Below are 16465 nucleotides of genomic sequence, written 5' to 3' on the forward strand. Positions count from 1 at the left end.
TATTGGGGAGGCTTTTCATGGGATCCAAGCAAGCCGATCAACAGGTCTGAGTCAGGGCTGTATTAACGATCTGGTGGCCTAAGGCTGCTTATAGGTCGCTGTCCAGAACTGGAGGGGACACGGGGTCTGGCCTAGCTTCACGGGGATGGAAGAGTGGAGAATGGAGAATATCATTTATTGCAAGATCCAAAACAGCCCGCCCTCCGTCAAAAAACAAAGGATGGTCCCCCTATTTGATGAGTTTCACTGGGTTCCAGCCTTGTGCGTGGTCCTGTTCTAGGTGCTGGGGAGACAGATCGGTGAGCTTCCGGGGCCAGGGGCAGACTCATTACAAAGGGCCCTTCTATCTCATCCTCCTCTTCACAAGCCCACTTGAGCCCCCTCTCAATTCCTGGCATAAGTAAGGCACTATTTCACGACACTTTTACCTTAATTAAAAGGTCTCAGATACCCATACCCAATGTGCAAACGACTTGGACAGGGGACTATCCGAATGGCTGGGAAACATGAAAAGATGCCCAACAACAATGGTTACAGGGAAATACAAATTAAAACTACGAGTGCTGTGACTGCACCCTCACCAGAATGGCTAAAGCCAAACCTCTGGAAATGTCCAGGGTGGGTGAGGTTGGGGAGTAGCACACACTGTCAGTGGGAGTGTGGATTGGTCCAAGCACTGCAGAGAACTGTCGGGCAATTTCTGTTCAAGTTAAACAGGGACTTCCTTGGTGGCGCAGTGGATAAGACTCCGTGCTCCCAATGCAGGGGGCCCGGGTTCAATCCCTGATCAGGGAACTAAATCCCCCATACCACAACTAAGAGTTCGCATGCTGTAACTGAGGAGACTGCCTGCTGCAACTAAGACCCAGAGCAACTAAATAAATTTTTTTAACAAAATAATAATAATTAAAGTTAAACATACACTTAACATACAACCAAGCAGTTCCACTCCTGGGGATAAACCCAAAGGAAAGGAGGGTGTTCGTGCACCACAAAGGCCATGTCCAGAAATGCACATCACAGCTGAACTGCGAATACCCAGATCCTAAACATAACCCAAGTGCCCATCAGTGGAAGAATGGAGAAATATCACTTACGGCACCGAAGGGAAATGACCGAACTGCTCTTACATGCGATAATATGGATGAATCTCAAAAACAATGTTCAGGGAAAGAAACCAGACACAAACGAGCACATCCCGTGTCACTAAGTTCATATGGAGTTCGACAGGCAAAACTCACCGGGGGGACTTCCCTGGAGGCGCAGTAGTTAAGACTCTGCGCTCCCAATGCAGGGGACCTGGGTTCGATCCCTGGTCAAGGAACTAGATCCCATATGCATGCCGCAACTAAGAGTTCACATGCCACAACTAAGGAGCCCGCGAGCTGCAACTAAGACCCAGCACAACCAAATTAAAAAAAAAAGTCCTCATCCATGGCGCTGGGGTCAGACAGCGGCTGCCTGCTGGGGCGGTGGGAGGTGGCGACTGGGAAGAGGGCTTGAGGTGACTCACTGGATGATGGAATGTCCTCTGTGCTGATCTGGGTGGTGGTCACATGGGTGTAGACACAGGTAAAAATTCATCAAACTGTCCACCTAAGATTTGTGCATTTTACCATGTGTAGATTATGCCTCAATAAAAGGGTAAAAGCAATCAAAGGTCTTGGTGACCACACTTGACAGAAACATGGCTGAACATCAAAAGCTTACATGAAATACCATGACCACATCCCCTGGGGGTTTAACAGAACAGCGTCTCAAACACAGTCACAGTCCCCAGGCCCTTGGCAACAGTTTCCATCCTTACTGCTCACCTAGCACCAAAAGGGATGTGTCCCTTTCCAGCCAAGCGGGCTGCAGCCCCTCCCAGAGCTCTCAATGGACTCACTCCCTGGAGTTGTCCTCCAACAGCTCCCAAGCACCTGGGGTTGAGTGCTGCCGGCGCAGCCCTGCACCCCCGGAGCCAGGCCTGCTCAGAGCCTCGGAGACGGCCCTGCTGGACTTTAGTGGAAACTTACGGGGCCCTGAGCAAACTAGACACGCAGGGCTGGCCTGCAAGGAAAGGTTAGACAAAGGGGGCTTCCCTGGTGGCACAGTGGTTGGGAGTCCGCCTGCCGATGCAGGGGACACGGGTTCGTGCCCCGGTCCGGGAGGATCCCACGTGCCGCAGAGCGGCTGGGCCCGTGAGCCATGGCCGCTGAGCCTGCGCGTCCGGAGCCTGTGCTCCGCAACGGGAGAGGCCACAACAGTGAGAGGCCTGCGTACTGCAAAAAAAAGAAAAAAAAAGTCCTGCTGTATAGCACAGAGAACTATATTCAATATCCTACGATAAAGCATAATGGAAAAGAATATTTTAAAAAAAGAATGTATATATATATATATGTATGTATAAATGAAGCACTTTGACTGTGCAACAGAAATTAACACAACATTGTAGATCAACTATACCTCAATAAAATATTAATTAATTTTAAAAAACCAAGAGAATGAGTTAAAAAAAAAAAAAAGAGCTGTCAAGTGGTAGGAAAGATCCAGACTGGAGGTATATTTGGGCATCATTAGAACAAATTCAGTTTTTAAGTCCATAGGAATCAATGAATCACCTGAAGAGAGATTTAAAGAAGAAAGAGCCTGAGCTCCTAGGAACCCAGACTTTAGAGATTGGGTAGAGCAAAGGGAGCAAGTAAGGAAGCACAAGAAGACTCCAGCGAGGCAGAAGGGAAACCAGAAGAGGCAGGTGTCGCCGAGGCTGAGAGACAAGAGGATTTGGAGAAGGAAGTGGCCTCCCGGGTGGGACGCGGCCCATAGGGTGGGCAGCACGGAGGCGGTCAGGACCTGGACGAGGCAACTCCAGTGTGATGATGGGCAGAAGCCCACTGGGATGGACCAAGGGATGAATGGACAGAGCGGGGTGGGGAGTGGAAGCTTGAGTGTCAGTGACTCTATCCAGAAGGTTGGATCAACTGGGTGCAGCTACAGGCAGATATGGACAAAGGACCGATGGAAGAATGGGCGGGAGGGTGTGCAAGCTGAGTGTCAAGACTCTATCCAGAAGGTTGGATCAACTGGGTGCAGCTACAGGCAGATATGGATAAAGGATTGATTCTCTTCTGCTCAACATATTATTGTGAAAAACTTCAAACCTGCAGAAAGTTGAAGGAAGAGTACAACGCACAGCTCTTCACCCTTCACCTAAAGTCATCATTTGTTAACATTCTGCTGCATTTACTTTCCACACACACACACATATTCATTTTGGGGTGAATCACTGGAAATAAAGTTGCAGATACTCCTAAATACCACAGCATGCCTTTCCTAGGAACAAGGCCATTCTCCTACATGACCTCAATGCCACATCCCACCCAAAGAAATTTAACATTGAATCGGTAACATCATCTAGCAGACAGACCATATTTACGTTTCCCCAGAAGTCCAGACACGGCCTTTATAGCTGCTTTCTATTTCCTGGTCCTGGATCCAATTGAGGTTCACTCCTTCCCTTTTGTTGTCAGGTTTCCATACTTTAATCGGAAACAGTCCCTGGCCTTTTTCTTGTCTTTCAGGGCACTGACATGCTTGAAGAGTTCAGGCCAGTTGTCACATTGCCTGTCCCCATACTGGATTTATCTGATTGTTTCCTCATGACTGGATTCAGGTTAAACATTTTTGGCAGGAATACCACATAGATGATGTGAGCTTCTCAAGGGAGAGTTTTTGAAAGATGGAAAATACTCCATCGACTTGAATGCAGATGTAAATGATGCAGTAGATCAGGATGATGACGGGGAGGGAAATTGGCTCAGTGAAGGAGGTCATAACATCCTTAAATTGGCCGGAGGTGGGGTGCGGGGCCGGGGGATGGGGAGGGTGGAAACAGATGAAGGGATAGACATACCTGACTGGCAGCAGGTACGTCTCCTTGGTTGTAGCAAACAAGGAGAAGCAGAAGGTGGTGTGAATGAATGAACATAATCTGAGGCAGGGAGGGTGAGTCTGTTTGGATCTGATAGCTTCTACCTCCTCACTGAAATGATGTGGCTGGTGGGAATGTAAAAAGGCACAGCCGCTGTGGAAAACAGTATGGCAGTCCCTCAAAAAATTAAGTAGACAGGAATTCCCTGGTGGTCCAGTGGTTAGGACTCTGTGCTTCCACTGCAGGGGGCATGGGTTCAATCCCGGGTCGGGGAGCTAAGATTCTGCATGCCGTGCGGCATGGCCAGAAAAAAAAAAAGAAGAAGAAAAAGAAGAAATTCCCAGGCCTAGATGTTTTCACTGGATAATTTTATAAAATATTTAAGGAAGGCTTAACACCAATTTTATACAATGTCTTCCAGAAAATAGAAAAGTAGGGAGTACTTCCCAACTCATTTTATGAAGCTAGTATTATCCTGACACCAAAACCAGACAAAGATAGTACAGAAAAGAAAACTAGAGACCAATATCCCTAATGAACATAGATGCAAAAACCCTTAACAAAGTATTAGCAAGAAAAGTCAGTCATATATAAAATGAATCATACATATTGACCAAGTAAGATTTATTTCAAACAATAAAATATTTGAATGCAAGGTTGGTTCAATATTTTAAAAATCTATCAATGCAATCCACCATACTGACAGTCTTAAGAAGAAAAATCACATAATCATATCAATCAATGAGGAAAAAAGCATTTGACAAAATTCAACATCCATTTATGATTTAAAAAAAAAAAAAGCTCTTAGAAAAATAGAAATAGAGAGGAACTTAACTTGAAAAAGGAATCTACCCAAAAAATCTACCACTGATGATATACTTAACGGCAAAAGACTGAATGTTTGCCCCGTAAGAGCAGGAAAAAGGGCAAGTAAAGGCTCTCACAACTTGTATTCAGCATCGTGCTGTAAGTTCTAGTCAGTGCAATAAGGCAAATACGAAAACAAAAGAAACAAAAAAAGTAGGAAGGAGTAAAATGCATATGACTGGAAGAAAAAAATTGTTCCTGTTTGCAGAGAACATGACTGTCTATGTAGAAAATCCCAAGGAAACTGAGAAAACAATTCTAGAACTAATAAGTGAGCTCAACAAGATCTCAGGACACAAGTTAAACATATAAAAATCCACTGTATTTCCATGTTCTAGTAATGAACAGTGGACACCAAAATTAAAAATACAATACCATTTACAATTGCACAAAAAGAAAAGGAAATACTCAAGAGTACACATCTAACAAAACTTGTTCGAGACCTGTATGCTAAAGTGACAACATGCAAGTGAAAGAAATGAAAGCAGATCTAAATAAATGGAGGGACATAGTATGATGGTGGATTAGAATACCCAGCATAGCTAAGACGTCAGTTCTTGACAAATTGATATACAGGTTTAAAGCAAACCCTATCAAATTCCCAGAAAAGGGCTTTTTTTTTTTTAGATACAGACAATATTATTTTAAAATTTATACTGAAAGGCAAAGAAACTAGCATAGCTAAAAGAGTCATGAGAAAGATAAATAAAAAGAGAGGAATCAGCCTATCAGATTTCAAGACTTGCTGTTAAGCCTGCAATTATCAAGGATGTATGGTATTGGCAGAGGAATATACATATAGACCAATGGAACAGAGTAGAACATTCAAAAATAAATGCACACAGACTTGCCCAACTGATTTTTTACGAAGGTGCCAAAGCAGTTCAATGAAGGAAAGAGAGCCTTTCCTACAGGAGCAATTAGACATCCACAGGCAAAAAAAAATTATCATCAACCTAAACCCCACATTTAATACAAAAATTAACTCCAAATGGATTGCTGACTTAAATGTAAAATGTGAAACTATAAAACTTTTAGAAATATGCATAGGAGAAAATCTCTAGGACCTAGGGAGTGGGGAAAAAATATTTGCAAACCATGTATCCAACAAAGAACTATTATTTTGTGTATATAAAGAACTCTCAAAACTCAACAATAGGAAACACAAACAATACAATTAGAAAATGGGCAAAAGACATGAAGAGAGATTTCTGAAGAGGACATATGGATAGCACGTAAGCAGTTGAAAAGATGCTCAATGTTATCAGCCATCAGGGAAACACGGTTTGAAACCGCTATGAGATATCAGTACACATTTATCAGAAATCTAAAATAATAATAGTGACAACACCAAATGCTGGCAAGGATGTGGAGTAAATGAATCCCTCCTACATTGTTGGAGGGAATGTGAAATGGAACAGCCCAACTGGGTCTTGGAAAATCTAAACATGCAACTCCCATATGAGCCAGAAATTGCACTGTGGGTAAATTATCTCAGAGAAATGGAAACTTATGTTCAGACATAAACTAGTACATGAATGTTTATAGCAGCCTTATTTGTAATAGCCAAAAACTGGAAACAACCCAAATTCCTTTAAGGGGCAAATAGTTAAAGCAACAGTAGTACATCCATACCATGGACTACTGCTCAGCAATAAACAGGAACAAACTATTGATACGGGCCGTAACCAGGATGAATCTCCAGAAAATTATGCTGAGTGAAAAAAAAAAGCCAATTGCGAAAGGAAATCTAAAGAAGAATGAATATATGTATAACTGAATCACTTTGCTATACACCTATATAACAAATTGTAAATCAACTATACTCCAATAAAAATAAAATATTAAAAAAAAAACAAAAATTTTTTCAAAAGCCAATTGCAAAAGATTACACATTGTGTGATTCCATTTATGATTCCATTGTTGAAATGGCAAAATTATAGAAATGGATTAAGGAGGGAATGGCTGGGCTTCCCTGGTGGCTCAATGGTTAAGAACCTGCCTGCCAATGCAGGGGACATGGGTTCGATCCCTGGTCCGGGAAGATCCCACATGCCACGGAGCAGCTAAGCCCGCGTGCACAGCTACTGAGCCCGTGCACCTACAGCCCGTGCTCTGCAACAACAGAAGCCACCACAATGAGAAGTCCGCGCACCGCAACAAAGAGTAGCCCCCCGCTCGCCACAACTAGAGAAAGCCTGCGCGCAGAACAAAGACCCAACGCAGCCAAAAATAAATATATATATATATATATATATATATATATATATATATATATATAAAAGGAGGAAATGGCTGCAGGAGGCAAGTGGGTGTGGCTATAACAGCTCAACATGAGAGCCCTCCCCATGTACACAGGATCACTCTGTATTACTTCTTCCAACTACATGTGCGTCCACAATTATCTCAAAATAAAGTTTAATTGAAAAAATTCCAGTTGAATTATTAGGAGATAAAGTCAATGACATTTTCCAAAAGTAGAATGGCAACAAAACATGATAACCTGGAAACTAGGAAAGAAAACGTAAGAAAAATACAGCATTCATCCAGGTGGTCTGACATCCAGCTAAGATGAGTTCCAGACAAAAGAACAGAGAAAAACAGTGGGGCAGGAGATTATCAAGGAAATTATACAACAAAATGACCAGAATGAAAGGAAGTGATTTTCCTATTGAAAGATTCATATAAATGTAAATCATCACGAATGTCAGGACTCTAGGGTGGAAGAACCCAGAGAAGGAGAAAACAGAAGTGTCTCTGGGGTCCTTTGGTGTCAGCACTTTCCACTTCCCCACTGCCGGCCACTATGGATCCCTGTGTCCTGGCTGCTCAGCCCCTCCAGCTTCTTGTCTCTGTAGGGTTTCTCTCCCTTTACTGTCACTTGGATTCAGGAAGGAGCCGACACTAATACCTGTGCTCGGTCTACCCTCAACTCAGACGTCAGGTGCTAGAATTTTACTCTGTTTGAACCTAAAATCTAAATTCTCTCCTCTGCCACCTCACAAAAGGCTCATGTACAACCAACAAGCCAGTCCCCTCCCAGCCTCTCAGTCTGCAACTGTGCCTTCTTCACGGGAGTTCACACCTGACTCTTACTGTTGTCTAGTCCACATTTCACCTGCATGGCAGAGTGAGTGCTTTATCCCTCGGTTGGGAGGTGGGGCGGAGTCTGGAAAATTCACTTTCCAGTGTAACTTGCCTGTCTTAGATCAACATGCCTAGATGTCATGTTTTTTAATTATACGAGTAATATTTGGATGCATTCTTTTCATAAAAATTAAGCCCTTACAAAAGATTCTGCCTTTACCCAGCATTCCCAATACAGGCAGACCTTGCAGGTTCGGTTCCAGGCTACGGCAATAAAGCAAGTCAGGGGCTTCCCTGGTGGCGCAGTGGTTGAGAGTCCGCCTGCCGATGCAGAGGACACGGGTTCGTGCCCCGGTCTGGGAGGATCCCACATGCTGCGGAGCGGCTGGGCCCATGGGCCATGGCCGCTGAGCCTGCGCGTCCGGAGCCTGTGCTCTGCAACGGGAGAGGCCACAGCAGTGAGAGGCCCGCGTACCGCAAATAAATAAATAAATAAAAGAAAGCAAGTCAGATGAACTTTTTGGTTTCCCAGTGCTCATAAAGCTATGTTTACACTCTACTGGAGTCTATTAAGTGTGTGATGGCATTAAGTCCAAAAAACAATGTACACACCTTAATTAAAAAGTACTTTCTTGCTAAAAAATAACTCTCATCTGAGACTTCAAGGAGTCATAATCTTTTTGCAATAGTAACATCAAAGGTCACTGATCACAGATCACCATCACAAATATGATAATAATGAAAAAGTTTGAAATATTGCCAGAATTACCAAAATGTGACGCAGAGACACGAGGTGAGCAAATGCTGCTGGAAAAGTGGCACCGATAGACTTGCTCAACATGGGGTTGGCACAAACCTTGAATTTTTGTGAATATTGTAAAACATGCAATATCTGCAAAGTGCAATCACGTGAAGTGCGACAAAACGAGGTGTGCCTGTACCAGAGGGATGCGTTTCCAGTCCCTTTTCTATACGTTTTCATACATATTCACAAGCCCATAGAAAACATAGAGCATTGTTTTATTGCAGATTTTCTTTTTTACATTTAACACTTGAGAAAACTGTATATCCTTTTCCTACTCAATAACATGTCTCAGCCACCTTTGCACGTCAGGTCTTATAAATCTGCCATCTTTATTTCTTACTACTACACGGGTTTTATGCTATGGACATAACATGTTTATATACTCATTCTTCTATTGATAAGTATTTAAGCTCTTTCCAGTTTGTTTTGCAAGCAGCACAGCTGAGCATCATGACTCAGAGTCTGTGGTCCAGCAACCAGGGCTGGCCCCGAGTTGTGAGGCAGGGGTTGGGAGGGAGTGGTAAATACTGAGAAACTTTTAGAGCAATTTGGCAGTGATGTTATGTCAAATCTCACAATAAAAATCATGGGCTTGTATTTTGTAAGCCTTTCATTTTTAAAACTTTCTCTAGTGATTCATTTTTACTGTAAAAGTAAAAATGTATGAGTTTGTGACAGATTGGAAATAAAGGCTAGAGCTAGCCCAGGACCGCTGAGAAGCCCTGCTTTTGTGAACAACCTCACGCACACCCAAGACCTTACCCTCCTGCTCAAGGGTCTCTGTCCCACAGATTCAAAGACGTGATTCTCTGGGTTATAGGATGTGGAAATTTTTTTATTGCAATAGGTAGTCTCAACTTGCCTCTTTAATTCACTAGTATTTTTTTTAAAGAATTTATTTATTTATTTATTTTTTCTGCGCTGGGTCTTCACTGCTGTGCACGGGCTTTCTCTAGTTGCGGCGAGTAGGGGCTACTGTTCATTACGGTACGCAGGCTTCTCATTGCGGTGGCTTCTGTTGTTGCGGAGCCCGGGCTGTAGGTGCGCGGGCTTCAGTAGTTGTAGAACGCAGGCTTCAGCAGTTGTGGCTCATGGGCTTAGTTGCTCTGCAGCATGTGGGATCTTCCCGGACCAGGGATCGAACCTGTGTCCCCTGCATTGGCAGGCGGATTCTTAACCACTGTGCCACCAGGGAAGCCCCTTCACTAGTATTTTTAATTCATATGTTCCTGAAAACCGGTGAGGTGGAGCTTCTTTTTAGATGGTTTTTTTTTTTTTAATATTTAATTATTTTATTTTTGGCTGTGTCGGGTCTTAGTTGCCACCACGGGTTCTTCGTTGGGATCCTCCACTGCAGCGGGTAGGCTCCTTGTTGCAGCGCATGGGCTTCTCTCTACTTGTGGCCCGTGGGCTTAATTGCCCCAAGGGCATGTGGGATCTTAGCTCCCTGACCAGGGATCGAACCCACATGCCCTGCATTGGAAGGCAGACTCTTAACTACTGGACCACCAGAGAAGTCCCAGAGCTTCTTTTTATATGGTTATTGTCTCTTTCTGTTCCTTGGAGGCCAGGAAGTCAGCCAGGCCCTGGGTTGTGACAACCCTTTTGTCATCTCATCTGCTTTGAAGCCCTAGGCAGTCCTAGGAGGGGGACCAGGCGAGGGTAATTTCCTCTTTAAATTTCCTCCTGTGGGTAATGGAGGCGGGGGCTGCACCCGGGCCCCACATCCACAGATATTTATTGGCAAAGCCCAGGTCCCCTCCCTCCGGACTCAGAAAGAAAGCCCAGGCCCAAGAGTTCACCAGGAGAACAGGCTGGGAATACAGGAGGGGCCGGAGGAGTAGTGAGAACATGAAACAGGAACTAGATGCAGGAGGTCAGGAGGGCCGGGGGAACAGTGCAGAGCTGGGACACACAAAGCGTGACTCGGTTCCCTCTTCTGGAGCCATCAGAGGGGCTGCCTGGGGCCAGAGAGACAGCGGACTATCCATCAGCCCGACAGTCTAAGTCAATAAGAAGCCAGGCGTTTCTTCTGTCTATTCACCTAATCTTTTAACACTGTTTATTGGAGGGGTTGACATAACTCAAGCCTCCTGAAATAATGCAGGGGCTTTTCCCCAACCAACTCAAACATCGAACCTGCAACTACCAAGACACTAGGCGGAACCATCACAAACACACACCCTGCCCAGCCTGGGAGGCAGTTTCCAGGCTAGCAAGAGGGCTGCAGAGGAGGAAACTGCCGTGAGAAGCAGGGGCAAAGGGAGAAGGCTCCAGGGTGTTCGGTGGAGACTTAGAACTGTCCTCACCCAAATTCATATCTTCAAGTGCCAGCTCTCAGTACTGTTTCTAGACCCCAGATAAGTCACTTAGCTTCTCTGTACCTCAGTTTCTTCACCTGTAAAATGGGGCCATGCCTGGAGTGGATGCTGTGGGTGTCCTGCCCGTAACCTGTAGACCCTCACCATTCCCAGGCACAGCTTTGCCTGAGGACTTTCTCCAGCCACCATAGCCTGCTCTGCCTGCATCCTTAGAAGAACTAGAGAATGAACACGCCCAGGAGCAGCCATCAACCCAAACTAATGGGAATCGGTATATAAGCACCCCTGCTCCTGAGGGGCCGGAGAACTCAGGTATGAATTCCACACTGTCTCCCAGGCTCTCCAGCAGGACTGAAGTCCAGTTGCTCATGGTGATGATTTGCTTGATTATACAATAATAATACAATAATAATACAGCAATGGCTGCCCTTCTCTCCCTGTCTCACCTCTCCACACCCCAGAGATCACTTCCCACAGAAAGGCCTTGCCCTTGAATCGTTATAACAAGGTCAGCTTCTGAGGGGCCCAAATGAAGGACCTCCCTTCCAACAACATTCTCAGTTGTTGGTAAGCTCAGTCAAAGCTCGTAGACAAAGGTCAAGGTTATCATCATGATATCTTGGCACTTCCTGTCTGCCACGCAAAGGGAGCTCCTGGTCAGCATGACTTGGGTGTTCTCCAGCTTTTGAACCCTAGGGGCTCCCTGGGGGAACTCTAAGGTAGAAGGAACAGAAACCATCAAAGACAATCATTTGGAGCCAACCTAGGTCCTACCTGGTTTGAATGGCTCCCGACACAACAATCACAACTTCCAACCTCCAAATGGTGGGGATTTCTGCAAAGACGCAGCTGTGCCAACACACCAAACAACTAAGATATATGTTTTAGGTATAATCTGGCCCATAATCGATTCAAACAGAAGATGTGACCTGTGGCCTCAATAGCCCACAGAACCCAAGGAGAATATCTAATAATTAGCCGAGTGAGGGCGGCAGCAAATCCTAGAAAACCGAGGGGAACCAGAAAACACGGGGCTGGTCCAAAGGGTACAGGGGCCCTGAAGGAGCTCCCAGAAGCCAGGGCTGAGAAATGTGAACAATAAAATAAAAAATGATAGTATCAGATTATCACCCACAGAATAAAATATCCCTAAGCCCACACAGATATAAATATTTGATTAAATAAGTCGGAGCAGAAGGGACAGCTCTTTCTTTTTTAATTTTTTAATTTTTATTGGGGTATAGTTGATTTACAATGTTGCATTAGTTTCAGGTATACAGCAAAGTGAATCAGTTATATATATATATATACATATATCCACTCTTTTGTAGATTCTTTTCCCACATAGGCCATTACAGAGTATTGAGTAGAGTTCCCTATGCTATACAGTAGGTCCTGGGACAGCTCTTTCTTGCAGTGGAAATCCAATCAATACATGTGGAAGGAAGGAGGGAGGGAGTAAGGGAGGGGAAGCCAAAGAAGTGATGCTGCAGACAAGATCTGATGGAGGCTAGAATCTTGAAAGGTTTAAGGAGAAAAGGCATCTGCACGGCCTCAAGGAGTTTCTCCTGAGATGTCTGTCAATGGGGCTGGGGGTGGGGATGGGAGGTGAATATAACCTTACAGAGGAAAAGCCCCTCAGGACCACTTGACCAGAGAGCCAGGCATCGCTGCACAAACCGGCGTCGTGACCCCGTGGCCCCAGGTCCGGAGCTCCACGGCAGCGGTGCCCTTGCCAGATGTACGCCCTCCACCCAGACATGAGGACCCCACAAAGCCTGGGCTCAGGGGTGTCAGTCAACACTCCTCGCGGTATCCGGGTCTGGGCAGACAAGGAACAACTTAGGGACTGTTGCTGATAGCAAAGCAGCAGAGATGCAGAACAACTAAATGCACGGGCAGGATCCTGGATGCATTCTTCTGGAGCCAAGAAGGACGTTCGTGGAAAAGCTGGTGAGGTTCACGCAGGGTCTTGGGTTGGATTAAGGGTGTTAGGACGAGAGCTAACCTCCTGGCTTTGATCGCTAGGCTGCGGGTTTGTAAGTTTGGGCAAGTTGGGAGAGGAGGACAGGAAACTTTCTGTACTGTTTTTGCAACTTTAATACTATACTTACTACGTTTTACTCCTACTTTTTGAAATGTAGTTCAAAATGAAAAGTTTAGAAAACAGCAGCCAATGTCCAGTTTGCCAGCAATGTCCTTCTTAGAAAAGGAACAATCGCCACACCTGTGCTGATCTGAGCAATGCTCAAAACTGGGACGACAGACCTCAAAATATTCTGCCGCGTGTGAGTGGGGAGGTAAGAGCCAAGGCCTTTTCTCTCTGCAATGCGCCCCCCAGGTTCAGAGGAGGCAAAAATTGCAGGATCGCATCTGAATAAACTTGGCAGAAAAAATGTTTGGTGGCCTGTCCGAGGGCCGGTCACACATTCATCAACAGTGTTCGCAGCTCTGGGCTCCCCACTGGGGTCTCCCAGGCCTGTGCACGGCATCCGCCAAGGCCAGGAGCTGATTTCCTGGAAAATAACGTGCAAAACTGTTTCAGACAACACGTCTTTTCACCACAACCTCTACGTGGCTTGTTCGAACTGGGATCAGGAGCCCGTGTTGCAGCCAGGAGCAGTTTGGGACATTTAGAATATTCTCGGGACCTCAGTTCTAGGCCCGTGGACCAGACCCGACATGTGTGGAGCCAGAGGACAGGTTCGAGGTGGAGTCGAGTGACCTGGGAAAGCCATGCTGGGCCCAGGGAGCCTGCTCGCAGAGAAGGGGGAGCCCCCAAGGAAGGACAGGGAAGCAGAGGGCTAGGAGGCGAGGGCTGCCATGTCTGCTGCCGCCCTTTAAGTAAATACCAGCCTGTTTGAGGAATAAATATTGACCAAGGCGAAGAGCAGCACAAGGCCAGGAGGCTGAGGCTGCAGAGGGAGCCTGGCTTAGAAAGGGTCCCCTGGAGAGAGCTCTCAGGATCCCCAGGCCACTGAGGTCCTCTCCCCAGGGCGTTGGAGAGGGGCCCTCACACACGTCCTCGATGTCTTTCAGCTGATGCTCCTGGGGGACTTGGGGTCAGTGGCCAGGATGGGAGCCACACCAGGGGCAAAGGCGTAGCCCATGGGGCTGTCCCTGGTCTGGGATGAGTGCCAGGCCTAGAAGGTCCTGGGTAAACACAGTCCTGCTTCAGCGGGTGCTTCATGGGTCCCGGGTCCAAAAGGCCTACCAGCATTCTCAGGGTCAGGGGAGCTTCTCAATGTGTGGGTACAGGGCTCTCATCAGAGGCCCCTGGGGAGCTGGGTAAACATGCACATTCCTGGGCCCCCGGGCCCCTCCATACACTCAGAGGTGAAGCCTGGGACTGTGCATTTTTAGCACCTTCCCTGGTGATTCTGATGCCGGTTCAGGCATGAGGCCGGTTAGACCCATTTCGCAGAAGAGTAAGTCGAGGCCCAGAGCGGGAAAGGTGGGCACGGCTTCCTTTGGCTGCAAGGCGGGTGAGGGGCAGTGAGGGAGGGAGGGGAGCCCTGGCTTCACCTCTCCTAGCCCCCGGGAACAGCCAGCCGCTTCCACCCTTTGACTGGGAACGTCTTTCCCTCCCCCCACCCAGATTGTACAGATGACTCCTCTGGGCCACGGGGGTCTCAACCTCTGCCTCCAGCCCAGGAAGGAGTCCCTGCCTGTCCTCGGCCCCCAGCCCCTGGCCCTCTCTCCCGGCACTGGCCACGGCGAGTGTGACTGACCATGACCCCCGGAGGCCCCACAGCAGCACGGACACGGGTGCTGGAGCCACAGCCTCAGGGATAGCTCTGCAGCGCCACACTGCCCACCTCCACCTGGCAGCTCTAACAGACGAGGAGCTGGTCCTCCAAGTCCCAGGGCCGTCCCCCATCGGCCTGCCCAGGTCAGGGGAGAAGCTCACCCAGGCCGGACCTCAGGGCTTCAGCCTCACCAGGCATGGGGGCAGCCCTAGCAGGAGGGCAGGGCTGGGAGTGGGGGAGAGGCTCCTGGGATGGGGGGGTTCCTCCCAGAGGAGGGAGCAGCTGGGGAAGCAAAAGCCAGCACCTGTCACCCCGCCCACCCCCTCCTGACCCGGGTCTCACCTTCTGTGAGGGCTGCATCTCCTGCCCATCCCTTTCGCTCACCAGATGGCCCCTAACAGGCTTGCTGGCAGCTCCCGTGTCCCCCCGCCAGCCACCCCAGGCTCCACTCCCCTCACACGGGTGTATCCCTGGCCCAGCACTCCCACTTCCTTTGCCTAGAATTGCAGACCCCTCCCCTGCCCAGCCATGGACACCTGCCCTTCCTCGCACATGGCCACTTCCCTGCTCAAACCCTCAACAGCTCCCTATTACCTGCCGTCTGAATCCTCACTCTGGGGTTTAAGTTCCACCTAAATCTGGCCTCCAAGGTGTCACTGGCAGTGTCATTATTCCATAAGCCTGTTCTGATTACTTATAATAAAAAAGGTAAGTATCTCCAGATTCTCCGACCCTCATAGAGATTGGACCTGCTTGTGGCCACTCTTTTCTTCTTTATTCCCACGTGGGATGGAGAAGATACCAGCCACCTCATTACCTTCCCTCACTTTTCCTCTGAGCCTAAAACTGCTCTAAAAAATAAAGTCTTAAATAAAGCCACCCCCTGAAAAAGTACTTGCGAGAGAGGAAGGGAGAGAGTGTGTTTGGGGTGGGGTGGGGGACCCACACTTGTGCAGAAGGAAAGGCTGGAAGGCTGTGTGGGTGTCTCACCTCTCCGTCCTGCCACTCAGTGACTTAACATGTAATTTGGGGGACATTAAAAATCAGTTTAAGGAACTTGGGAGGCAAGAGGCAGTTTGCATGAGAAAAGGCACCAACCACGACATTACACAGGCTGGGTTGGAATCTCCATGGTCACATGGCCTTGGGAGAGTCACTTGTGCCTTTTTCTCTCTGAGCCCTGGCTTCTCACCTACAATGTGCGGGATTATAGTAAATTGCAAACGTGGCCGCAATCTTTGCAGCACCTGCTATCAAAAATTGGATCGATTTGCCCTCCCCTTGAATCTTATATGTTGACAAAACATGTCCGAAGTGACCGTGCCTGTTCCAAGCCCAGACTTGCTCTCCTGGAAGCTTGTCCAGCGGCCACGAGCACAAGCTGGGTAAGGCCTGCTGGGGGCCGGGAGCCGAGAACACTCACCCCAGTGGAGGCTATCTGAAGCCCCCCACCCCAGCCGGCCTGGCCGCTGACCTCAGGCAGTTGAGTAAGCCCAGCTACCAGAAAAATTGCACTGCTGGGTCCAGCCAGTAAAAATAAACAGCTGCTATTTTAAGCTACTAGGTGCTGGGGTGGCTGTTACACAGCACTAGCTAACAGATATACTCACCAAAAATGCCCCGACCTTGCAACCTTTGCCCTTGCTCTTTCCTCGGCCTGGACCCTCTTCTCCAGATACCCACATGCCTTTCTCTCTCATTGTCCTCAGGTCTCTGCTCGGTG

General features: G+C 47.4%; 1 protein-coding gene across 4 annotated transcripts in view; it reads right to left on the reverse strand.

Annotated features, from left to right (window-relative positions):
• The window catches only part of SNX5 (sorting nexin 5), an 84860-nt gene that overhangs the window by 36603 nt on the left and 31792 nt on the right, over positions 1–16465 (reverse strand). Inside the window, exon 15 of one of the 4 annotated variants that reach the window (XM_073792592.1) lies at positions 9733–9825. The exons of 2 other annotated variants lie outside the window; for them this stretch is intronic. In XM_073792592.1, coding sequence (XP_073648693.1) covers positions 9748–9825 — 78 coding nt within the window. In that variant the 3' untranslated portion in view covers positions 9733–9747. Of the gene's footprint in view, positions 1–9732; positions 9826–12246; positions 13510–16465 lie in introns of those variants that run through there. One more of the 4 variants, XM_073792587.1, reaches the window with a different exon arrangement.

Source organism: Tursiops truncatus, chromosome 15, assembly GCF_011762595.2.
Source record: "Tursiops truncatus isolate mTurTru1 chromosome 15, mTurTru1.mat.Y, whole genome shotgun sequence".
NCBI lineage: Eukaryota > Metazoa > Chordata > Mammalia > Artiodactyla > Delphinidae > Tursiops > Tursiops truncatus.